Below are 25,983 nucleotides of genomic sequence, written 5' to 3' on the forward strand. Positions count from 1 at the left end.
GTTCTGACAGCTGGAGATCTTAAGTGGAAATTTGCTAAAATAAACTTTCAGGAATCAGTGACCTTCAGCAATAGATTGCTATTCTAAGATCCTCAGAAGCAGCAGACTCTACATGAAGTTGAAAGATTCTGCTTGTGAGTCACAGAACAAGATTTTTCACCATACCTGGTATTGCTGAGTTTCACACTTTACCTTGTATACTTTCGTTCTTATCATTCTGCCGTATTATTCTCAATTGCTACCTTGAGGTCATATTAATCCTTAATCATTCTGATATCTGCTGTTGTGTTTCCTTTTACTGCTAATGATCCCTTACTCAAATCTAGGCTTTACTGATGCCTACTATAATCTCTTCTGCCAATCTTTCTAAGAACTTCCTATGATCACGACAATTAAGCTTTGTCCATAACTCTCTACTTTACACCTTCCTAAAGTTAACTTAAATACTTCTCCTTGAGTAAAATACTGCTAGTTCATACTAGGCCATGTGTATTTTTTGATGCTTATATTTATTTATCCCAACAATTCTGCCCTCAAACCCTAACTTCTCTGTCTAAATTATCTAATGGTCAAATCCACTGAGAACCCAGAGCCTTCCAAATTTCTTATTCTCATTCAACAAGTTCTTGTACCTCCTGAAAAATAGTGACTTTGCAGATACGTATCCTGCCCCATTTGATCTATCACCTGGCATACCACTGATGATTTGGTCCATTTCATTCCTTGATCAATCTGAGGGGTTATCAATGCCTCAGTGTTCCTTCAGGGACAATCACTACCCAAATTCTATAATTTAACTCTCTTGATACTGTAGTTTTAGGCAAACTAATTATTAGATATGTCATCCGGCATCCAATCCTACCATCATCACGATCTCCAGCAGTACAGTTCAGTCGCTCAGTCGTGTCCGACTCTTTGCGACCCCATGGACTGTAGCACGCCAGGCCTCCCTGTCCATCACCAACTCCCAGTTTACCCAAACTCAGCTCCATTGAGTCAGTGATGCCATCCAACCATCTCATCCTCTGCTGTTGCCTTCTCCTGCCTTCAATCTTTCCCAGCACCAGGGTCTTTTCCAATGAGTCAGCTCTTCTCATCAGGTGAACAAAGTATTGGAGTTTCAGCTTCAACATCAGTCCTTCTAAAGAACACTCAGGACTGATCTATAGGCTGGACTGGTTGGATCTCATTGCAGTCCAAGGGGCTCTCAAGAGTCTTCTCCAACACCACAGTCCAAAAGCATCAATTCTTCACTGCTCAGCTTTCTTTATAGTCCAACTCTCACATCCATACACAATTACTGGAAAAACCATAGCCTTGTGACTAGACGGGCATTACAGCAAAATAATATCTCTGCTTTTTAATATGCTATCTTATTTGGTCATAGCTTTTCTTCCACGGAGCAAGCGTCTTTTAATTTCATGGCTGCAGTCACCATCTGCAGTGATTTTGGAGCCCCCCAAAATAAAGTCTGACGCTGTTTCCACTGTTTCCCCATCTATTTCCCATGAAGTGATGGGACCAGATGCCATAATCTTAGTTTTCTGAATGTTAAGCTTTAAGCAACGTTTTCACTATCCTCTTTCACTTTCATCAAGAGGCTCTTTAGTTCTTTTTCTCTTTCTGCTGTAAGGGTGGGGTCATCTGCATATCTGAGGTTATTGATATTTCTCCTGGCAATCTTGATTCCAACTTGTGCTTCATCCAGCCTGGCATTTCACATGATGTACTCTGCATAGAAGTTAAATAAGCAGGGTGACAATATACAGCCTTGACGCACTCCTTTTCCTATTTGGAACCAGTCTGTTGTTCCATGTCCAGTTCTAACTGTTGCTTCCTGACTTGCACACAGATTTCTCAAGAGGCAGGTCGGGTGGTCTGGTATTCCCATCTCTTTCAGAATTTTCCACAGTTTGTTGTGATCCACACAGTCAAAGGCTCTGGCATAGTCAATAAAGCAGAAATAGATGTGCTTTTGGAACTCTTTTGCTTTTTCCATGATCCAGCAGATATTGGCAATTTGATCTCTGGTTCCTCTGCCTTTTCTAAAACCAGCTTGAACATCTGAAAGTTGACAGTTCACGTATTGTTGAAGCCTGGCTTGGAGAATTTTGAGCATTACTTTACTAACATGTGAGATGAGTGTAACTGTGCAGTAGTTTGAACATTCTTTGGCATTGCCTTTCTTTGGGATTGGAACGAAGACTGACTTTTTCCAGTCCTGTGGCCACTGCTGAGTTTTCCAAATTTGCTGGTATATTGAGTGCAGCACTTTCACAGCATCATCTTTCAGGATTTGAAATCACTCAACTGGAACTCATCCCCTCCACTAGCTTTGTTCGTAGTGATGCTTTCTAAGGCTCACTTGACTTCACATTCCAGGATGTCTGGCTCTAGGTGAGTGATCACACCATCGTGATTATCTGGGTCATGAAGATCTTTTTTGTACAATTCTTCTGTGTATTCTTGCCACCTCTTCTTAATATCTTCTGCTTCTGTTAGGTCCTTACCATTCCTGTCCTTTATTGAGCCCATCTTTGCATGAAATGTTCCCTTGGTATCTCTAACTTTCTTGAAGAGATCTCTAGTCTTTCCCATTCTATTGTTTTCCTCTATTTCTTTGCACTGATCACTGAGAAAGGCTTTCTTATCTCTCCTTGCTATAACCATACTTTAAATATTTTAGATACCAACCAGTAGTACTATTACCTCTTACCTACTTTATGGTAATTACAATATCCTAATATCATCAGTACCAGCAGACCCTGTGATGCCAAATCTAGATCTTTATCTGTAATCAGGTAAATGCCATGTCTCCACCACTAGTCCGTAACTGATGCCTCTTCAAGAATGGGCCTTAGTGCCCATCAGGGGATGATATTATCAACTTCAGTTACCCTAATGTACTACCCAGCCCTACTACAATCCCTGCAGACCTTGCTTAACTCCACACAACATATCTGTCATCCTGAAATAATTTAAGAAGGCCTCCAATGTCTGGCTGGCTTCTGTAACAGTTCTTTTCTCTCTTGTATCTGGAACTACCAATGTACACCTCGATTAGTCTTTCATCCCTGAGCCAGTAACATGCTTTATTTTATCTCCCTCATCAAAGCCCTACCTGCATAGGTGGGGTAATAATTAGAGAGCTTCAAATAAATAATTCTCCAATGAACCATGTTTCTTTGTGGTAGGAGGCCAATCTACCTGGAGAAATACATGATACCTGGTATTGGAGTCATGAAGGCTCTAGTTCCAATTCTGGAATTTGAAAATATTATCACAAGATAATTTTGAAAGATTGTTACAAAACTGTTCCTAACTTTGGTCATTACAGTGCAGAATCCAGAAGCACAGAAAAGTAGCTTAAATTCACTGACCCAAGTGTTATGAAAATCAAACAGCCTTAGATTTCCTGTTGGCAAGAGAAAAGGGTATGCTATTGTTAACCTTTCTTGTCATAACAGAGAGAAGATTAAGGAATCCGTCTCCAAACTCAAAGAAAAGGCAGCTTGGGTTTTGAAGGTGGACTCAGGAGAGTAAGTTCTCAGGTCTCAGACTTGGGCAGCCTCGGGCCATGGCTCTGTAGCATCTTGTAGCCTTTCACGTCACACGAGTCTAGCTTCTGTATCGCCTCTTAGTGTGCCTCTGTCAGTTACCCTTCAGGGTTACCCTTCAAGTTGTAGGTCACTTTTATTTTCCTTCAAAGGAGTCTATCATTCAAATATGCCCCACAGATTTGTAAACATCTCTCTAGCCATTTTCACATGCTACATGAAGAGACATTCAACTTCATTTATACAAACTTTCTTATGGTATGTGCCTTACCCAATATAACATAGGTCAGGGTAGGGGCATTGTATAAATACATGTGCTCTGAATTTTCAAAAACTTTTACAACACCCACATGTTAAAGCAGTTTATAAAGGCATTATGATTTTTATTAAGAACTATTTTTCCCCAAGTTAGATGGGCCAACTCAAAATGAAGTAAAAGAATTAAAAGTCAAAATGGAAACCAATAGAGCAAAATGGAAATAATTAAGGAATAAAGATTCAGACTATGGTTTATCAATTAAAAAAAAATTATCACCTCCTAAAAAGAACCTTTGCGATAAACTAATTTATATCATCAAATCTGTTAATTAAATATGATTTAAATTAGACTCAATTCTCTCCAACAAGAGAAATAAATACCAAGGAAAAAGATTCTGTTGGGTAGGGTGGACCTTTGGACACAAACCATTGTTATATCTAAGTTTTCTCAACCCCTAGGAATCAATTTTTGCTTCTCTAAGTGCAACTGTCAACACCCAAGTTGACAAAATAAGATTTAGATAGATCTCAATTGAAATACTAATTCTGCTACTGCTGTGTGACCTTTGGGAGTTATTAAACTGTTCCAGTGCTCAGGTCTTCTATCTTTAAAATAGGAACCTTAAAGAGAGCCTCCCCCTAGGATTGCTAAAGTGTTTAAATGTCATATTTCATATTATTACTTAGAAGCAATCGGAATACAAGAAAGAACCAATTAATTAGTAAATTTGCTTCCACTGTTGTTATCATTTGTATTATTAGGGAAGTTCAGATGGGAGAAAATGAGTCAGGGAAGCAAGTGAGTAAAAAGTCTATACAACAATGAAGAAGAGTCTTCAATTTGAAGTGATAAAACACCTGACTTAAACCACCATTGAGTTCACTTTAAATCTGAGGGCATCTCTGTTGACAGGATGTGTAGCCAAAGTGGCAAGTCAAAATCTGCATAAAAAGAGTGTTCAGATAGTGGAGTGAAACATAAAGCATTCTGTTGTTCTATTGCAGGAAGTGGGGTGGACACTCATGGCCTGACAACTACTAGTGTCCAGCACGTGGCTAAAATGTTCACCTAAAAACTAGGAAACGGCACCAAAGTGCTAGAGAGGAAGAACAATTCTAGAACCTCTTAGCTGTTGCCCACACAAAATGGTAAGAGAAACTCTTTGTAAACCTTCTCCCTCCCACATAGAAGGAAAAGGAATTTTTCTCAATATCTAATTTAAAATGGAAAAGTACTCACCAAAGGAAACATCACCAAAATGCAGAGCAGGAACATTAAAATGGAAGGTAGGTCCAATGACACAGCCTCTGGAAGTAAGAATATACATTGAGGGAATGCAAAGAGAACCCAGGGAATTCAAGGTAACAGTCAAGAAGTGGGGAGAGAGTGAGCACTGAAAACCATAATTTGGCATAATCAATCACAGCATCATCTAGGACTCTCAGAAACTGTGAGATGATGGTCAATCACAGTGGTTCTTAAAATTCCTTTACAACTCTCAAACCTTTGGGTTTTAGCAAATGATGCTATGGTTAACTTACCACCATATTCCTACCAGTGATGAGTCAGAGAAGACACATCACTGAACCAATGGCACAAAATGTTAATGTGGATGAGACACACAGCATGAAAAGTTACTAACACAGACAGAAAAAAATTATAAGTCTAATCCAGGTATAGACATGAAAGACTATCAATGAGACCAGTATTTCTTGGCCCACACTTTTATAAATCTGTTTTAACCCAGTTCCTACCACCAACTAGCTGTGATCTTGGTCAAACCACTTTACCTCTGCAGATCTCTGTTTTTTCCTAACATATAAAAGAGAAGATGGGAATAGGTGGGTTTCAAGGACTCTTTAGCTGTTGATTTTCTGTTTCCCTCTCATTCAAGGCTCCTGCAGTGATGATCTTGGAGTGATGCTCTAGCTTAAAATAAATAATAGAGATTCCATAGCTTCTAGCTGACTTCAGGTGTGGTAGATAGTATAATGGTCCCCAAAGATGTCTATGTGCTAACAACCCCCAAAATCTATGAATATACTAGGTTATATTGCAAAGAGTAATTAAGGTAGCAGAAGGAACTGAAGTTGCTAATTAACTGAACTTAAAATAAGGAAATTGGGCTTACCAGGTGATGCTACTGGTAAAGAACCTGCCTACCAATGTAAGAGATATAAGAGATGTAAGAGATGCGGGTTCAGTCTCTAGGTTAGGAAGATCCCCTGGAGGAGGGCATGGCAATCCACTCCAGTGTTCTTGCCTGGAGAACCCCATGGACCGAGGAGCCTGGAGGGCTACAATCCATAGGGTTGCAGAGTTGGACACGACATAAGTGACTTAGCAGGCATGCACGCAAGATATGCACATTAGCCTGAATTATCTAGTTGGGTTCAACGTAATCACTAGGGTCTTTACAATCAGAACATGGAGGCAGAAGACAAGGTAGGAGCGAGGCAATGTGAGAAGGACTCGGCCAGCTTCTGCTAGGTTTGAAGATGGAGGAGGGAGACCATGAGCTAAGACTGTGGGCAGCATCAAGGAGCCGAACAAGGTTAGGAAACAAATGCTCCCCAAGAGCTACTATAAACAAACACAGCCCTGGCCAATACTTTGATTTTAGCTCAGTAAGACCTGTGTTGGACTTAGAATAATATATGTGTATTGCTTTACGCTACTGAGTTTGTGGTAAATTGTTACAGCAGCAGTAGAAAACTAATACATCAGGTATTTGCTTATTCTTGCCTTTTCCCATGGTCCATGTCCCTAAAATCTCTAGACCAAAGGTAAGAACTGAAATAATTCCCCATTTGTGTGCCAGGCTTTCAAAAGTTAGAGACACACAAATACCAGAAATCCCACTAAGCCTGAGTCTTCTAATCCACCCAGACCCAGAGGTTGGTGATGTAGGTGTGTCATACCACGCTGAATGCACTTGGCGCCCCAGTGATACTTCCGGCTGCTAGAGATCTGACTACAATATGTTGAGAGGCTCCTGCAAGCCTGGGAGGAGAGATGACAACACAGACTCAGTGCAGGAAGTTTCGATTCTAAAAGCCTTTCCCAGGACCATCTATTCTATTTCATGCTAATAATCCAAAGTGGTTTCAAAAGGAGCGGCTGGTACTCAGGAGGAATTAGGATCTAGCTGAGAATGAAGTCAAATGAGCCTACAGATTAGATACTTGACTTGTAAAAAAAAGTTTTGGGAGGCCAAAGTAACAAATAGATCAAAAGTGTCTGCGGTGCACAAAAGCATAAAGAAATAGGAAAGAAGATCACAAAACTGCACAGTGCAGTCGTTTAATCAGTGAAGCAGAAAAAAACCAGAGTTAAATTGCATTTGTTCAAAGGCACATATAACTAAGGGAACGGCAGCTGAATACCAACTGGGCTTCGACACTGTCACATCCATTCAAACAGGGATTCTGAATATTAGGACAGTCTCTGCCAAGATGGTACCCAACACCAATGCAGTGGTCTGTTAAGATTAGAATTTTAAAGACTAAGAGATAGAGTGATTGAATTATTATGATGTGATGTAAAACAGACTAAATGAAAAATATGCTACAGTTAAACTTCATAAAGTCACATATATAAAAATAGGAGAGTACAAAATTGCTTATAGGTAATTTTAAAAAATCACTTCAATTTTACAGTGTTGTTTATCCAACCACTTTAAGCACTGTGTCATGCTGCTGGAGAAATAAACAGAAATAGAAAAAAATTCAGCAATAGTTTTGATAACTTTCAAGGTATACCAGCAAAAATTATGTGGTATTGAGGAAAGAAGATTACCTGACGGTAAAAGAATAAGAAATAAAATTTCAGAATCCACAATATAAACTTTATAGAGACTCCCTGGGCTATAAGGCCCAAGAGAGTATCCCTGGCAAGGTCATAAGTAAAATGAGTATTACTGTGTAGAACTGAAAATAAATAATAAATTATACATATATTTCAACATTTATCATTAGACATTTATTTGTGACACCAGATATTTGCCAAGTTTTCAAAATTACTGTTTGCGGTATGACATGCTAGAACAATTCTGGACAAATGCAATTTAGGCAAGAATATTTCTCTTAGCAATTTGTAATTAGTTTTAGGATGAAATAAACATTCTTTCCACAGTCAGATTTTCCTTTCCTTTGCAAGAAACAAGGAGTGAACATGCCAAAAAAAAGAAGCATGGGAGCTGGTATGAATGGTACGGTAAGGTCCAGAGACTTAAGAGACCTAACCTTCACAGAATACCTGGAGTATTAACTAGTCCAAACTTCCTTGTTGAGAAGGTTCCTAGAAGATTTCTAAAGCCTGTTATTCACAGTGGAAAACCCAAGTACATTCTGATCTATTCAGACATTGCTGTTGCTGCTGCTAAGTCACTTCAGTCGTGTCCGACTCTGTGTGACCCCATAGATGGCAACCTACCAGGCTCCTCTGTCCCTGGGATTCTCCAGGCAAGAACACTGGAGTGGGTTGCCATTTCCTTCTCCAATGCATGAAAGTGAAAAGTGAAACTGAAGTTGCTCAGTCATGTACGACTCTTTGCGACTCCACGGACTACAGCCCACCAGGCTCCTCCGTCCATGGGATTCTCCAGGAGAGTGCTGGAGGGGGGTGCCAGTGCGTTCTCCTAGTGACATGCAACAGTACACAGTGCATGCTTGAGATCTTTAGGAGAAGAGAGGAGAGATTTAAAAAATTCATCCATGAAATGACAGAACTATTATTCAATATTACAGGCTCTTGGAAATTAAAAAAAAAATAACAGCCTCATTCAAATATAATTCATATGTTATAAATTCACCCATTTAACAGGTACCATGTTGCAGCAGGTACATCCTTCCTTCTTTTCTCATTCCTTTTTATGATCTCAATAACATTCCACTGTGTGAATGGACCATGTTTTATTTATCCATTCATCAGCTGGGAGACACCTGGATTATTTCCACCTTTTGGCTACTAAGAATAATGCAGTGTTAAACATTCACATACAAGTTTTTGTGTGGATTTCAATTTTCATTTTTCTTGGGTAGGTATCTAGGAATGGATTGCTAGATTATAAGGTAATTCAAAGTTTACCTCTTCGAAAATCTGTCAGACTGTTCCAAAGTGGGTGCAAATTTTACATTCCCACCATCAGTGTATGAAGCTTCTTATTTCTCTACATTCTCTACCACACTTGCTATTTTCTATTTTTAAGTTATAGCCATCCACACAGGTATGAAGTTGTATCTCACTGTGGTTTCTATTTGCATCTCCTTGATGATTAATGATGTTGAGAGTCTATTCATATGGTATTAGTTATGGTACTAGTTTTTTAGAGAAAAGTCTGCTCAGACGGTTTGCCCATTTTTAACTGAGTTGTCTTTTTGTTATTGAGTGTTAGTGTTCTGCATTTATCTTAGGTAGAACCCTTTTTCAGATATATGATTTACAAATATTTTTTTCCACTTTGTAGTTTGCTTTTTTCATTTTCTTAATAGTGTTCTTTGAAGCACAAAATTTAAAAATTCTGATGAAGTCTAATTTACTTACTTTTCCTTTGATTGCTTATACTTAGGTGTCATATTTAAGAAATCTTTGCCTAATCCAAAGTCATGCATATTTGCACCTATGTTTTATTTTAAAAGTTTTATAATTTAGTTGTTACATTTAGGTCTTTGGTCTATGTGTGTGTTAGTCGCTCAGTCATGTCTGACTCTTTTGTGACCCCATGGACTGTACCCTGCCAGGCTCCTCTGTCCATGGGATTATCTGAGTAAGAATACTGGGGTGGGTTGCTATTCCCTTCTCCAGGGCATCTTCTTGACCCAGGGATTGAACCCAGGTCTCCTGCATTGCAGGCAGATTCTTTACCATCTGAGCCACCAGGGAAGTCCACATTAATTCTGTATATGGTGTGAGATGGAGGGGGGTTCCATGGAGTTTTATTCTTTTGAATGTAGATATCCAGATGCTCTAGCATCATTTGTTGAAAATACTATCCTTTTTCCCATTGAATTTTCTTGATACTCTTGATAAAAATAAACTGACCATAACCATATGAATTTATTTTTGGAATCTCAATTCTGTGCCATTGATCTACATGTCTATCTTAATACTAGTATAACACATTCTTGATTACTGCATCAAAACTGTAGTATGTTTTGAAATGGGATATAGAAGTTCTCCAAATTTAGGGTTTTTTTAAAAAATTATTTTGGCTATTCTGGATTTCTTGCCTTTCCATATAAACTTTAATATCAGCTCATCAATTACTGCAAAAAGGACAGCTGGAATTTTGATAGAATCATGTTAAGTCTATACATCACTTTGTGAAATTTTGCCATCTTAGGTTAATATTAAGTCTTCTATGTCACTTATTTAGGTCTTCTTTTAAATTCGTTTTTGGTGAGGTTTTGTAGTTTTCAATATGTAAGTCTAACACTTTTTTTTGTTACATTTATTCCCAACTAAACCTATATGCAGGAAGCAACAATTAGAACTGGACATGGAACAACAGACTGGTTCCAAATAGGAAAAGGAGTACGTCAAGGCTGTATATTGTCACCCTGCTTATTTAACTTATAAGCAGAGTACATCATGCAAAATGCCAGGCTGGATGAAGCACAAGCTGGAATCAAAATTGGAATCAAGAAATATCAATAACCTCAGATATGCAGATGACACCATCCTTATGGCAGAAAGTGAAGAGGAACTAAAAAGCCTCTTGAAAGTGAAAGAGGACAGTGAAAAAGTTGGCTTAAAGCTCAACATTCAGAAAATGAAGATCATGGCATCTGGTCCCATCACTTCATGGGAAATAGATGGGGAAACAGTGGAAACAGTGTCAGACTTTATATTTTTTGTCTCCAAAATCACTGCAGATGGTAATTGCAGCCATGAAATTAAAAGACGCTTACTCCTTGAAAGAAAAGTTATGACCAACCCAGATAACATAGTCAAAAGCAGAGACATTACTTTGTCAACAAAGGTCCATCTAGTCAAGGCTATAGTCTTTCCAGTGGTCATGTATGGATGTGAGAGTTGGACTGTGAAGAAGGCTAAGTGCTGAAGAATTGATGCTTTTGAACTGTGGTGTTGGAGAAGACTCTTGGGAGTCCCTTGGACTGTGAGGAGATCCAACCAGTCCATTCTGAAGGAGATCAGCCCTGGGATTTCTTTGGAAGGAATGATGCTAAAGCAGAAACTCCAGTACTTTGGCCATCATGTGAAGAGTTGACTCATTGGAAAAGACTCTGATGCTGGGAGGGATTGGGGGCAGGAGGAGAAGGGGATGACAGAGGATGAGATGGCTGGATGGCATCACTGACTCATGAGTTTGGGTAAACTCCGGGAGTTGGTGATGGACAGGGAGGCCTGGTGTGCTGCGATTCATGGGGTCACAAAGAGTCAGACACAACTGAGTGACTGAACTGAACTGATATCATTCTTTTAACTATTGTAAGAGGAATTTTCTTAATTTAATTTTTGAATTTTCATTGCTACTCTCCAGAAATACAATTGATCTTTGTATATGAGCTTATATTGTGTAATTTTTCTGAACTCAGTTGCTAGTTCTATAGCTTTTTGGTGGAATCCTTAGAATATTCTACATATAAAATCACATCATCTGCAAAGAGAGATAGTTTTACTTCTTCCTTTTCAATCTGAAAGTCTTTTATTTCTTTTTCTTGCCTAACTGCCTTGGATAGAATGTTCAATACAATGTTAAACAAAAACAACTTTCAGTTTTATTTTTTCTCTATTGTTTTTCTTTTTTATTTTATTAATTTCCACTCTAATCTTTATTGTTTCCTTTCTTGTGCTTGCTTTGGATTTAGTTAGCTCTTCTTTTCCAAGTTTCATAAGGTAGAAATTTAGGTTATTGATTTGAGATCTTTTTTCTTTTTAAATACAGGCACTCACAGCTATCAATTTCCCTCAAAGCACTACTTTTACCACATCTCATAAGTTTTGATACTCTGTTCTGCTTTCATTTATCTCAAAGTATTTTGTAATTTCTTTCTTTGACCTATTGGTAATTTAGGAGTGTTTTTTAATTTCCACATATTTGTAAATTCTCTACATTTTCTTCCACTTTTGATTTTTCATTTTATTCCTTTCTAGTTGAAGAACACACTCTGCATGATTCAAATCACTTAAAATTTATTGAGAGTTGCTTTATGGCTTCATGCATGGTCTGTTCTGGAAAACGCTCCAAGTATACCTGTTGGGTGGCGAGTTCTGCAGGTGTCTGTTAGGTCTAGTTGGTTTACGGTATTATTCAACTCTTCTATTAAGATATTCCGGTGAGCTGTTCTATCCATTATTAAAGGTAGGATAGTGACATCTCCATTTATTACTGTTCAATCACCTATTTCTCTCTTCCATTATGTAAGCTTCTGCTTCATGTATTTTTGGGCTCTGTTGTTAACTGTGTCCATATTTATTTCCTCATAGTTCTGTGGGCTAGAAGTCCAAGATCAACATGTTGGCAGGGTTGCTTTCTTCTGAGGAACTTTCTCTTTCACTCACAAATGGGTACCTTCTCCCTGTGTCTTCCCACAGTCTTTTCCTATTTGTGTATCTGTCCTAATGTCCTCTTCTGACAAGGACATCATTCATATTAGATTAAGGCCCACTCATATGACCTCATTTTTCCTTAATTACTTCTTTAAAAGTCTTATCTCCAAAAAAATAAATAAATAAAATAAAAGTCTTATCTCCAAGTGCAGTCACATTGTAAAGTACTGGGTGTTAGGACTTCAACATATGAATTTTGAGAGAATGTAATTCACCCTATAACAGAGATAGTTAGGTGAAAGAATTGAGAAGAAATGGTAACCACCTTTGAGTCAGTCTTAAGATTCTACATTTTCAGTAGATATCTTAAGATCAGTAAGTTTTTCTAGGATCATTCAAGCCTCAGAAATGTGCCTGTCTCTTTTCCATGTCATCTCTAGACCCCAAGAGAGATACCTCAGCTGTAGATGGAGTGAGGTCCTGCTAGGCTGCTGCTGCTGCTAAGTCACTTCAGTCGTGTCCAACTCTGTGCGATCCCATAGACTGCAGCCCACCAGGTTCCCCTGTCCCTGGGATTCTACAGGTAAGAACACTGGAGTGGGTTGCCATTTCCTTCTCCAATGCATGAAAGTGAAAAGTGAAAATTGAAAGTGAAGTCATTCAGTCGTGTCTGACTCTTAGCGACCCCATGGACTGCAGCCCACCAGGCTCCTCCGCCTATGGGATTTTCCAGGCAAGAGCACTGGAGTGGGGTGCCATTGCCTTCTCCCTGCTAGGCTACTGAACCAAAATAAGAGAGTCTATCGACTAATTAACAACCTGTTGCTGTGGGAATCCAAATGGAATCTGCAATCTATTCTGAAGACATGAACTTCTACAGCACCAGGAACCAAAGTTATAGGTCTGCCAATGGGCTGGTCACAGAAAACTTCTTCTTAAAACCTGAAGACAAAGAGAGCAGCCAGGGAAGGCATCAAAAGATGTCTAGCACCAAAGCTGCAAGTGTCTAGCGCTGACTGACTGATACTGTGAGTAGACTTTTATAATTCCTGGCGGCATTAGGCGTAAGTCCATTCAAATAATTTCCTTCAAATAAAAACAAAATATGGGAAAAAAACAAAAGATGAAAGTTACAGAAACTATTAATAGGGTAACAGCCAAAGCTTAGTCATAGAAGATGATTTTATCCAGGTGTTAGTAACTTACTTTCCCTAAACATACTAAAACAGAGAGAGTAAGCAGAAACTAATTTAAGTCTTTATTTTATAAGGCTATAATTTAAAGAAAAACTAGATTCCAAAAGGGCAACTGCATCCATGTTATAAGAAGTTATACCTGTCTACTACAGAAACACTGGTAGAAATTTAAAACACCCTTATATATTGATGTATTCATAGCAACAAAGGCAGATATGGATACTCAAGACATGTTCTAGTTCTGGTTTTTAAAATAATTTTATGAGAGGATTTTATTTTTACATTTTATGTTTGTGCCTGGATGTTAAAAAGTAATCAGTAGGGAGTCATATTGTTATTTTCAGATAGGTATCAATAGTGTTATTAACAAAAAATAAACATTCTGTCAACCTAGTAATTCTCCATTAATGTGTGAAGTGATCTAGTTTTGAAGTTTAAGTAAGCAGTAGGTAAAAACTTCAGTTTCCATATTACTTGTAGAAGCAACTTACCTAATGGTCAATTTCACAGGCTCAGGTGACCCATTCACATTGACCAGGAACTCTTCTTCAAAGTGCCCTAGGATGGCAGAACTGAAGGAGATCTGGACAGCCTGGACTCCGCTTGGTTTGATGATGCCTTCTCTGGGACTGAAAACAAAGCAGGCCCCCAGAGGTGAAACTGGAGGGATCACATTGAAGAGGGCATCAATGCTGCCTTTGTTGGATAGCACTGCCTGTATCAAAAAGACAAGAATGAAAAAAGTAGGCAACGGGACTCTGATTTATTTTCATATAAGCACCAACACAGAGACAGCTGCAGGAAGACAGCTCCAAAGAAAAACTTCAGGGGAAAAATGAACAGTGTTCTGTTTAAAGACAGGAGTCCCAAGCCAGAAAATAATTTTGTGTTTTTATCTCCTCTTTAAAATGGAGTTAGTCCTATGTATTATACTTATGCTATAAAGACTGATCATAATCACATCTACTGAAGAAGAGCCTTAAAATACCTTTTATTCTATCCATGAAATTATCAAGGGAAGGTAGGTCTTTCTCTTATACACATGAGAAGGCTGGGATTAAGTGACATGCTGAAAAGTAAAAATCAAGTCAGAATAGAGGAGCAAGAACTATCTAAGCCTATCTTTATAATGTAGCTTGAATAATGTAGATGAGATATAATTGTGGATTCTAGATTGTAAAGATTCTCTTTGTTGCACCATTAGATTTCATTCTATTGTGATATTTTCATCTCAAACTCTAATGGAGGGATAACTGTTTGGGGATGCTTATGCAAGCTACTGTTTTACTACAGAGAAGTTTTATTCCTATATATCAGTTTCTGGAACCAATTTGCCCATACTTGGTTGCACACTCGGTGTGTGTGCAGAAAGCTCATGCTTGGCACTTAGAGGCCTCTACGCTGGCTCTGGCTACTGCTCCTGCTGCCACTGGCCACAGGTGCTGCCGTGAACCTGTAGTATTGCCACACAGTTCTATTCCTGGACTTCTAGAACACAGTCTCCATTCCTTGCCAGTGTTTACACCTGAACAAGTAAACAGCCATTCTCTCTATGTAGAAAGTCCCCTCAACCTACATTCAAACACTGGAGGAAAAAAAAGAGGAGATAATGAAGAAAGCTTCAAAAAGGTATGTGAGGCATGTCAGGAACTAAGCAAGCCAAGAGAGAATTTCCAAAACAAGTTGAATGTGGACAGAGGTCAAGGAGAATAAGCTTTGAGAAAACGCTACAGATATTTTATTTTTAATTAGGCCATCCCTGCCCTCAAAGAAGAAAGTAATTCCAAAAAAGTGTGATTGTAGAATCCGAATGTTTAGGGAGTTTGCAGGTGCAGAGGAAATAGTGGTTGACTGTTCCAGATTGCTGTTTTGACAATATTAGTGGTAAAAGAGAAAATGGGGATGGCAAAGCTGTAGGGAGGTATGGTAGAGGAGATCTAGTCTATTTATATTATTAAGTGAGGTAATGCACTCAAGGCCCAGACTAGATGTTTGATGTTGTAATAAGAAAAGGGGACTAGGTAACCAAGGTAATAGGACTTAGGTGGGTGTAGGGGGTCCACTAGATTAGGTTGCCCCCTGAGGAGCAAAGAAGAAGGAATCAAGAGCATAAGTAGGATAGAGACAGAGGCTCTTGCAAAGGAAGAAACTGCTCCTTGCCAAGAGAAGATGGATAAATCACCAAAAGATACCTGTTACTTGATGTTACTCATTTATTTCCCATTTCCCTTGTTCTAAGTTCCTTGGTCATAGGAACCACGTTTTATTCTTTACTCCTTTTAAAAAGACCATGTAGAAAAGTGATTATGACCATGGTCTCAGAAGTCAAATGCCTGGGTTCAAATCCCAGCTTTTCCACTGACTTTGCAAGCTGTGTGACCGTGTAGAACCTGCTTAGCGTCTCTGTGCCTATTTCCCTACCTGTAAAATATAATACTACTAACTTCTCAGATTGCTATGGAAATGAAATTTATTAAATTACTTTTATTTTTTTTTTATTTTTTAAAAATAATTTTACTTTATTTTATTTTATAATACTGTATTGGTTTTGCCATACATTGAAATTTAAATTACCTTTAGACTAGTGAGTGGCAATGAGTGTTCACAAAGGACAATGATTGATATTTATATACCCAATGTTAAGCCAAATGGGTTTAAGATTTATCTGTGCTTAAGATGCTGGAATGCAAAAGTAGGAAGTCAAGAAACACCTGGAGTAACAGGCAAATTTGGCCTTGGAATGCGGAATGAAGCAGGGCAAAGACTAATAGAGTTTTGCCAAGACAATGCACTGGTCATAGCAAACACTCTCTTCCAACAACACAAGAGAAGACTACACATGGACATCACCAGATGGTCAACACCGAAATCAGATTTATTATATTCTTTTCAGCCAAAGATGGAGAAGCTCTATACAATCAACAAAAACAAGACCAGGAGCTGACTGTGACTCAGATCATGAACTCCTTATTACCAAATTCAGACTTAAATTGAAGAAAGTAGGGAAAACCACTAGACCATTCAGGTATGACCTAAATCAAATTTAAGGGCCTAGATCTGATAGACAGAGTGCCTGATGAACTATGAGGTTCATGACATTGTACAGGAGACAGGGATCAAGACCATCCCCATGGAAAAGAAATGCAAAAAAGCAAAATGGCTGTCTGGGGAGGCCTTACAAATAGCTGTGAAAAGAAGAGAAGCAAAAAGCAAAGGAGAAAAGGAAAGATATAGGCATCTGAATGCAGAGTTCCAAAGAATAGCAGGAAGAGATAAGAAAGCCTCTTCAGTGATCAATGCAAAGAAATAGAGGAAAACAACAGAATGGGAAAGACTAGAGATCTCTTCAAGAAAATTAGAGATACCAAGGGAACATTTCATGCAAAGATGGGCTCAATAAAGGACAGAAATGGTATGGACCTAACAGAAGCAGAAGATATTAAGAAGAGGTGGCAAGAATATACAGAAGAACTGTTCAAGAAAGATCTTCATGACCCAGATAATCACGATGGTGTGATCACTGAGCCAGACATTCTGGAATGTGAAGTCAAGTGGGCCTTAGAAAGCATTACTATGAACAAAGCTAGTGGAGGTGATGGAATTCCAGTTGAGCTGTTTCAAATCCTGAAAGATGATGCTGTGAAAGTGCTGCACTCATTATGTCAACAAATTTGGAAAACTCAGCAGTGGCCACAGGACTGGAAAAGGTCAGTTTTCATTCCAATCCCAAAGAAAGGCAATGCCAAAGAATGCTCAAACCACCACACTGTTGCACTCATCTCACATGCTAGTAAGTAATGCTCAAAATTCTCCAAGCCAGGCTTCAGCAATACGTGAACTGTGAACTTCCTGATGTTCAAGCTGGTTTTAGAAAAGGCAGAGGAACCAGAGATCAAATTATTAACATCCGCTGGATCATGGAAAAAGCAAGAGAGTTCCAGAAAAACATCTATTTCTGCTTTATTGACTATGCCAAAGCCTTTGACTGTGTGGATCACAATAAACTGTGGAAAATTCTGAAAGAGATGGGAATACTAGACGACCTGACCTGCTTCTTGAGAAATCTGTATGTAGGTCAGGAAGCAACAGTTAGAACTGGACATGGAACAACAGACTGGTTTCAAATAGGAAAAGGAGTATGTCAAGGCTGTATATTGTCACCCTGCTTATTTAACTTCTATGCAGAGTACATCATGAGAAATGCTGGGCTGGAAGAAACACAAGCTGGAATCAAGATTGCTGGGAGAAATATCAATAACCTCAGATATGCAGATGACACCATCCTTATGGCAGAAAGTGAAGAGGAACTAAAAAGCCCTTGATGAAAGTGAAAGAGGACAGTGAAAAAGTTGGCTTAAAGCTCAACATTCAGAAAATGAAGATCATGGCATCCGGTCCCATCACTTCATGGGAAATAGATGGGGAAACAGTGGAAACAGTGTCAGACTTTATTTTTTTGGGCTCCAAAATCACTGCAGATGGTGACTGCAGCCATGAAATTAAAAGATGCTTACTCCTTGGAAGAAAAGTTATGAGCAACCTAGATAGTATATTCAAAAGCAGAGACATTACTTTGCCGACTAAGGTCCATTTAGTCAAGGCTATGGTTTTTCCAGAAGTCATGTATGGATGTGATAGTTGGACTGTGAAGAAGGCTGAGCACCAAAGAATTGATGCTTTTGAACTGTGGTGTTGGAGAAGACTCTTGAGAGTCCCTTGGACTGCAAGGAGATCCAACCAGTCCACTCTGAAGGAGATCAGCCCTGGGATTTCTTTGGAAGGAATGATGCTAAAGCTGAAACTCCAGTACTTTGGCCACCTCATGTGAAGAGTTGACTCATTGAAAAAGACTCTGATGCTGGGAGGGATTGGGGGCAGGAGAAGGGGACGACAGAGGATGAGATGGCTGGATGGCATCAATGACTCGATGGACGTGAGTCTGAGTGAATTCTGGGAGTTGGTGATGGACAGGGAGGCCTGGCGTGCTGTGGTTCATGGGGTCGCAAAGAGTCGGACATGACTGAGCGACTGAACTGAACTGAAGATGCAACTGATATGTACTAGTGGTAACTTGAAGGCAACTCAAACGTATTGATGGTAACTTGAAGGACCTTTGTTCTCCTCTCTGAGCAAGTGCAAGGACTGCCTTTTCTGTTGTCTTACTCATTTATAAGGGGCCAACTCTATTTTAAAGAATATGCGTTTCATTCTTCTCGGCCCGACAAATCAGAAACTACATATGTATACGAAATCCACCAAATTGTTTGGCAGCACAATTCTGACATCTTCTGATTACTAGTAATGCTCTTACCCTGTAGTCCAACTCCTTGGAGAGGGGGAAATTTATAGAAGAACTTCACCTCTCCTTTATTTTTCTTCTAATTACACTGGGGAACAGTGTATACTCTTGGGGATTATTCTTTATGTATCCGCTAAGCTCAGCAATGACTAAGAGCAATAGCTAGTTATTCAAATTTGTCTCAAGTAGGTAATGCAATAAATTGAAACAGAGATGCAATGAGGCATCAGCCTTAAATACGCAGTGTGTGCAAAATATTCCTGTAAGAAGCACCTTACCATGTCCTTCTCTGGCACTGCACAGTTCTCAAAACTGTCCAGTCTAATGCTACACTTCGTTTAACACATATTTAGCTGGCTGTGGTTTGTTACTGTTCAAATGTGGGAGGGTGGGAAGTGACGGGCTCAAATACACTTCTCTTAAAATTTGTAAGAAATTATTATTATATTCAGGCAAACCCTATCCATTTTGCATCAGAACTAAATGCTCTTTTCTGCTGTAGCGTCTATAAGACACAGTCTGTAAGGTATAAGTGGAATTTATTCTGGATAAATTACAGGCAGAATATCAACTCAATAAGAATTCATACCTGTTTCCCTCTAAGTGACTATTTTTTTCAGAATGCAATACAGCACAACGCAACATGGTGGGTGTGCCACTTTTCATTTTATGACAGTCACGCAACTGATCACTTCACTTAAAGTGTGCTCTTAGGTATATTCCGCATCAACATGACATTAATATCTCTATTTACCTTTCAAATCATCCCATTTGGGCTATCCTTAACTCTGATGAATGTGATGACAAATGATAGAGCAGGAAGCTCTCAGCATCAGCTGGGCACTTACCTTCCATGCCAAGTTAGGCTGGGCTGAGAGGTGAGTTGCCTGTAGACTGGATTTACCCACAATGAGATGCCAAGAGATGGACAAGCCAGCCAAGGGCCTTCTCTTCCCCCAGGATGCAGGGCCCTAGTCACTCACTGCTTAGTAACATTTCCAAGCTGTGTGACCTTGCCAAGTTACTTAACAAATGTGGCAGAGTCAAGTTGGCTGCTCACTGGACCTATATCCTCTTCTTCCTGTGCCTACAGCTAGACTACATTTCCCAGTCACCCCTGCAGTCACAGACCCTAATAGTATGTGAACAAAAGTGATATGTGCCACTGCTGGTACGGCCTCTTATAAAAAACTCTTGTGCGCGTCCCTCCATGCTTTTTCTTCTACTGTCAGTGTGATGATACATGTGAGATTGCAATCTTGCAAGTCACATGGGAGGGGTAAGGGGGGGCAGAGCCATGAGATAGAAGGAGGCTGAGTTCCTGATCCTCCACAGGAGGAGGGCCCTCTGCTGATGAGCAAGCTTGTCTGGGACTTTATGTTAGGAACGAAATAGATATGTTATTGTATTTGTTTGTTATAGTATGTAGCATTACCTTATCTACCTTCCTCAGCTATAAAATGAGAACAGTCATTTTATCTACTTCACATGGGTTTTGTGAGGACCAAGAGAACTAATACATGTGTGGTCCACACACCTGATGGGTGAGAATGTTGAATTAATTGCTATGCCTCATATTTCTCATTTATAAAAAAGGTACTTAAAAATTGGAAATGACATGCATATGTAGGCATGTACACATAATAAAGCATGGAACTTGGTGCCTGTTTGAAGGCTTTCGTTTTTACATCTATAGACATAGAAACACAATTTGGGAGTCTTTCTACAGTAACCTTTCTAGGTTACAGTTTTATATAGTGTAAACAAATGTCCTGGACATGAATTTAATGATGAAGTGACACTGCAGTAATTTTGATCCTCATGAACCCATGGGAACACCATGTAAAAAAATCATCTTCTATTTAATTAGAAAGACAACACAGGAAGATTGCTTCCAGGAATCAGGATGATTGGTTTTTAAATCAGAGAAAATTAAATTAAAATTTTAAATTAGAGACAACTCTGAAGTGTGAAAACAGCTATCCTTATTAGGACATTCTGGAAAATGTAAAAGGTCCTCCATTCTCTGACCTGTAGAATTTACGTTGTCAGGGAACAAGAATTAAACAGATAGGGAGACATATAATATTTATGGTGTCCCCCTTTGTAATTCATAAAATGATGCTGATAAAATCAATAAAATTATGAATTTGATGCCTTTTGTAAAGTTAGAAGGGCTGAAAGGGATGGAAAAAGTTGCTTCCTTCAGTAAGACTGGGACGGAGGAAGAGGAGTTTGATCATTTGGGGTGCAAATAGATGTAACAGTAAAAAATATGATGGCAAAAATGTCCTATCAGTAAAAACACATAAAATCAAACAAAAACAGCACATACTTTTGAGTCTCAATGAACAATCCTAATGTTTACCTCATAACAATGTACAGATCCAATAAAAACCTTTCCAATATCCAGCAACTCAAAGTTGAAGTGAATCTTTGGTCCCATTCCTTCCCCTTTGATTCGGAGGGGCAGACGGATCTCTCGACCTGTAAAAACAATTCAGATTTTATTATCCTAAATGATGCTCTATTACCCTAGATCACCCACAACTTCTTATTAGCAAAACCAGTCAAGATTATTCCAACAGCTCCCTGCAATGGACTGAGGGAATGTAATTTAACCAATGCTAAATAATTAGCTTATCTTTGAGAAACAAAAATACTATTACTTTCTTAACTTTAGAGGACAGCTTATATTGCAAGTGAAACTGATCTTTTAGCAGAAAAAAAAAAACTTAAAAAAAAATTTAACCCAATATCTTAACTGTATCCTTAAATTTCTCATAAAGGAAAATAATATCTCTAAATCAAAGAGAAATGGTCTCTAAAATATGACCATAAGATGAGAATCGACATGGAGCTCCAAGAGACTTGTTCACACTGATCTTTCCTAGATTTAGGAAGAGCCAGGGCATAAACAGATCTGAGTCCAGGAGTCTAATCTGACCCTCACTTTGCAGCTTCTTTCATGTAGAGGAAATGGAATTCAGACTTTATTTTCCTGGGCTCCAAAATCACTGCAGATGGTGACTGCAGCCATGAAATTAAAAGACGCTTGCTCCCTGGAAAAAAAACTATGACCAACCCAGACAGCATATTAAAAAGCAGAGACATTACTTTGCCTACAAAGGTCCATCTAGTCAAAGCTATGGTTTTTCCAGTAGTCATGTATGGATGTGAGAGTTGGACCATAAAGAAGGCTGAGTGCTGAAGAATTGATGCTTTTGTACTGTGGTGTTGGAGAAGACTGTTGAGAGCCCCTTGGACTGCAAGGAGATCAAACCAGTTAATCCTAAAGGAAATCAGTCCTGAATATTCACTGGCAGGACTAATGCTGAAGCTGAAAACTCCAATACTTTGGCCACCTAATGCGAAGAACTGACTCATTGGAAAAGACCCTGATGCTGGGAAAGATTGAAGGCAGGAGGAGAAGGGGACGACAGAGGATGAGATGGTTGGGTGGCATCACTGACTCAATGGGCATGAGTTTGAGAAAGTTCTGGGAGTTGGTGATGGACAGGGAAGCCTGGCATGCTGCAGTCCATGGGGGTGCAAAGAGTTGGACATGACTGACCGATTGAACTGAACTGACTGAATACATCTGGAACATTTTTACTATCATCACCTAAAGATGTACTAAATACTTTTAACCAGTCCCTTCTGTGGATATTTAAGTGGTTTCTAACTTCTCATTACAACATATAGTATAATTAATGTCATTGAATACACTTATGATCAGTTTCCTATATATTCTCTTTAAGCACTTTGAAGACATCATGCTACTCTTTTTATCTTCTACCATTTCTATTGAGAATTCAGTTGACTGTCTTATTGCTCATTTGAGATCATATGTCTTTTCTATGACTGCTTTAAGATTTTCTTTGTTTTTCTGCAGTTTTACTGTAACATTCTCGTGGTTAGGATTTATCCTTTGTGAGATTTACTGCATTTCTTGAATCTATGGATAAATATCTTTCAACAATTTGGAAAATTTTAAAGTCATTATCTCTTCAAATACTGCTTATGTTCCATTTTCCCATTTCTTTATACACACACACACACACACATACACACAAGCTTTTTGCCCCATTCCCCTCAGTTCTTATGCTCTTTTCTGCATTATGCCCTTATATGCTTTAGTGTACTAGTTATTTTATCTAATTTCCAGTTTACAAAATCTACCTCTGGCTGTACCTAACAGGCTATTATATTCATCTACTGAGTTCTTAATTTGTCATCATAGCTTTTCAGTGCAAGACTTTCTACTGGATTTTTTGTAGTTCCCAGGCCTCTGCTCAATGTTTTCAGTGAGAACATTTAAAAAAATCTGTGTCTGAAAAATTCTATTACTTGGCTCTCTATGGGTTTGTTCTCATTGTTTATCTTAATATTCCATTAGATTGTGTTACCTCCTTATATACTTGGTTATTTTTGATGGAGGGCTGGCTGGTCAGTGTACATAAGAAAATGTAGATATAATTTGAAACCCTATTAAGATGTTATCTTCCTCCAGGAACTGGGTGGTAACTAGGGGATATTAGTGATCCCAGATAACCAAATCTAACCACTGGCAGCAAGAGTCTATGACAGAATTAAGTCCTGCACCAAATCACTGAAGTGACTATTTTCTCAGTTCTACCAAGAAGGGTATGTAGTGAGGACCATCCTACATACAGAAGAGAAGTTAAATTTCTCATATATAAAAGATGCCTTAGAACATTCAGTTCAGTTCAGTTGCTCAGTCATGTCCAACTCTTTGCGACCCCATGAACCGCAGCATGCCAGGCCTCCCTGTCCATCATCAAGTCCCGGAGTCCACCCAAACCCATGTCCATTGTGTCGGTGATGCCATCCAACCATCTCATCATCTGTCATCCCCTTCTCCTCCTGCCCTCAATCTTTCCCAGCATCAGGGTCTTTTCAAATGAGTCAGCTCTCCACATCAGGTGGCCAAAGTATTGGAGTTTCAGCTTCAACATCAGTCCCTCCAGTGAATACCCAAGACTGATCTCCTTTAGGATGGACTGGTTGGATTAGGGATTAATTATCTCTTGGAACCTTGGTGGAGAAGCATCTTAATCAAATCTATACCCGAAAAATGATCCAAAGCTGAGCTCTAGTTCTTTTAAGGACTTATTTCTAGTCCCCACTTTACTGACTCCCACCTTTACGCTTGGGGGATTTCCAGGGCCCTTTCTCCTCAGGCATCCCATGAACTCCTATGTTTTCTTCCCTAACTCCATTTAATTTTTCAGTCTGTGCAGTATCTGCCCAAAAGTCAGTGTCACTAAGGATAAAGAGGCCCCCCCAGATCTGATGGTTTGGGTTTCTTTCTTCTCATGGATCTTGGCCTGCAAATCCTTCAGTGTCTTGGCAGCTCTCTTTTGCTTTCTAAACAAGTTTAAAAAAATATTTATTCTTGTTCTTTTATTCTTTTGGTTGCTCTGAGATTGTGTGTATGTGAGAGAGAGACTGAGGAAGTTAATCTAAATTACCCAGCTCACCACAATTGGAAGTATAATGCCAGAACAAAAGGATGCACATTTGATAGTTTGACAGCTATGGCTATATTATCTTCCAGAATTGTTGCATTAATTTACACATAAACATTAATAGTATTAACAGTGTTGAATAGTTTCTGTCTCTCCATGTTCTCCCTCAAAAATCAATGCTCTAAATATTTGATAATTTAATAGGTTTTCCTTATACCACTATAATTTCAAGCTATTTAAGGAAAAATTATGTATTTGCTCTGCGTGTAACATTTTAAACATCTGAAATAATTTGGATGCTACATTAGATGTAATTTTCAGTATTACAGAAAATATATTTTGAACAACCAAGTGATATTACTGGTTATTAATTAACTAAATATCATCATTATAACTCCTTGTGATATTTTGTTTCATTGTCTTCTATTGCTATTTAGGTTCTGTATCTTTAGTACCTTCTCTCCCTGACTATCCTTTTAAAAACAAGGATATTTGTCTCTGAGCTTCCCACGTGGCACAGTGGTAAAGAATCCACCTGCCAATGCAGGAGACACGGGTTCCATCCTTGGGTCAGGAAGACCCCCTAGAGAAGGAAATGGAAACTCACTCCAGTATTCTTGCCTGGGAAATTCCATGGACAGAAGAGTCTGGAGGGCTACAGTCCATGGGGAGTCAGACACAACTGAGCATACACACATGCACACACACATTCGTCTCTGTCCCCTCTAGTGCTTGGCAACACTGTGGTCATTAGGCAAGGACTGCTTTGATTACAAGAAACAAGAGCAATCTTTGTAATATTTGGGACAGTTGATTTATTCAAAGGGTTCCCCCAATCCATGGGATCCCTGGAAGTACAGATCAGGTGCTAGCTTGACAACACTCAAGAACATCAGTAAAATTTTCAGAGAGCCCAAACCTTATTACCCTACTTTAGTATTTTAGAGTTTTAATCTTCAAACCTGTTGTTAAGGCAGTGATTCATACTCCCTGGTCAAGAGAAAAGTATTTTGACAGAGATCCAACTTTCAGAATGGCAAAGAAAGAGAACTGCAAATGTATTGTGGAATAAACTGCAAGCCTATTCATTATTGTCAGGCTTAAAGCTTTCCCAATCTGTTACATTGACTGCCTTCCTTTAAAAAAAAAAAAAAAAGAGGAGAGGTGTTATAATAAAGCATGAGCCAATGTTTCTTTGGGAATTATTAATTACTTCAAAGGTGACTGTCTTATTTGTAGCTAGCCATTTCCCTAACCCAGAACAGAACAGGAGTAAAGTAATACCCAGACTTGCATTTGCAGGAGTTAATTTAAATTTTAGTGTTACAAATGCTACATTTCCACAAGATTTTCGAAGCAGGGATTTTTCTTGTTTTGGCAAAAGGCAGCAAGGTGGAAAAGCCTGCAGGAACTAGAAAGCTCTAAGGATAGATTCCGTAACAGAAGATCAAACTATTACAATATTTTTAAAATAGGGAAGCTTCTCATTTATGATTATAGTGTCCTGGTTTCACAGATAAGAAGAACGGGAGATGTGCTGTAAAACCTCTTTCCCTGCCCTAAAATCTGTGAATGTACTAGACTACATTGTATCAAACATCAGAAAATGTAACCATGGGCTTTCAAAAACCTGCCATCTAAGATATACTAGATGTTCAATATGATA

General features: G+C 38.8%; 1 protein-coding gene across 1 annotated transcript in view; it reads right to left on the reverse strand.

The window, feature by feature from the left end:
• The window catches only part of HYDIN (HYDIN axonemal central pair apparatus protein), a 344,459-nt gene that overhangs the window by 194,546 nt on the left and 123,930 nt on the right, over positions 1-25,983 (reverse strand). The window contains 3 exon segments of the mRNA XM_040253754.1: positions 5,056-5,123; positions 14,018-14,241; positions 21,194-21,312. Of these exon segments, the coding sequence (XP_040109688.1) occupies positions 5,056-5,123; positions 14,018-14,241; positions 21,194-21,312 (411 nt within the window).

The sequence above is a fragment of the Oryx dammah genome, unplaced genomic scaffold (genome assembly GCF_014754425.2).
Source record: "Oryx dammah isolate SB20612 unplaced genomic scaffold, SCBI_Odam_1.1 HiC_scaffold_13, whole genome shotgun sequence".
Classification (NCBI taxonomy): Eukaryota; Metazoa; Chordata; class Mammalia; order Artiodactyla; family Bovidae; genus Oryx; species Oryx dammah.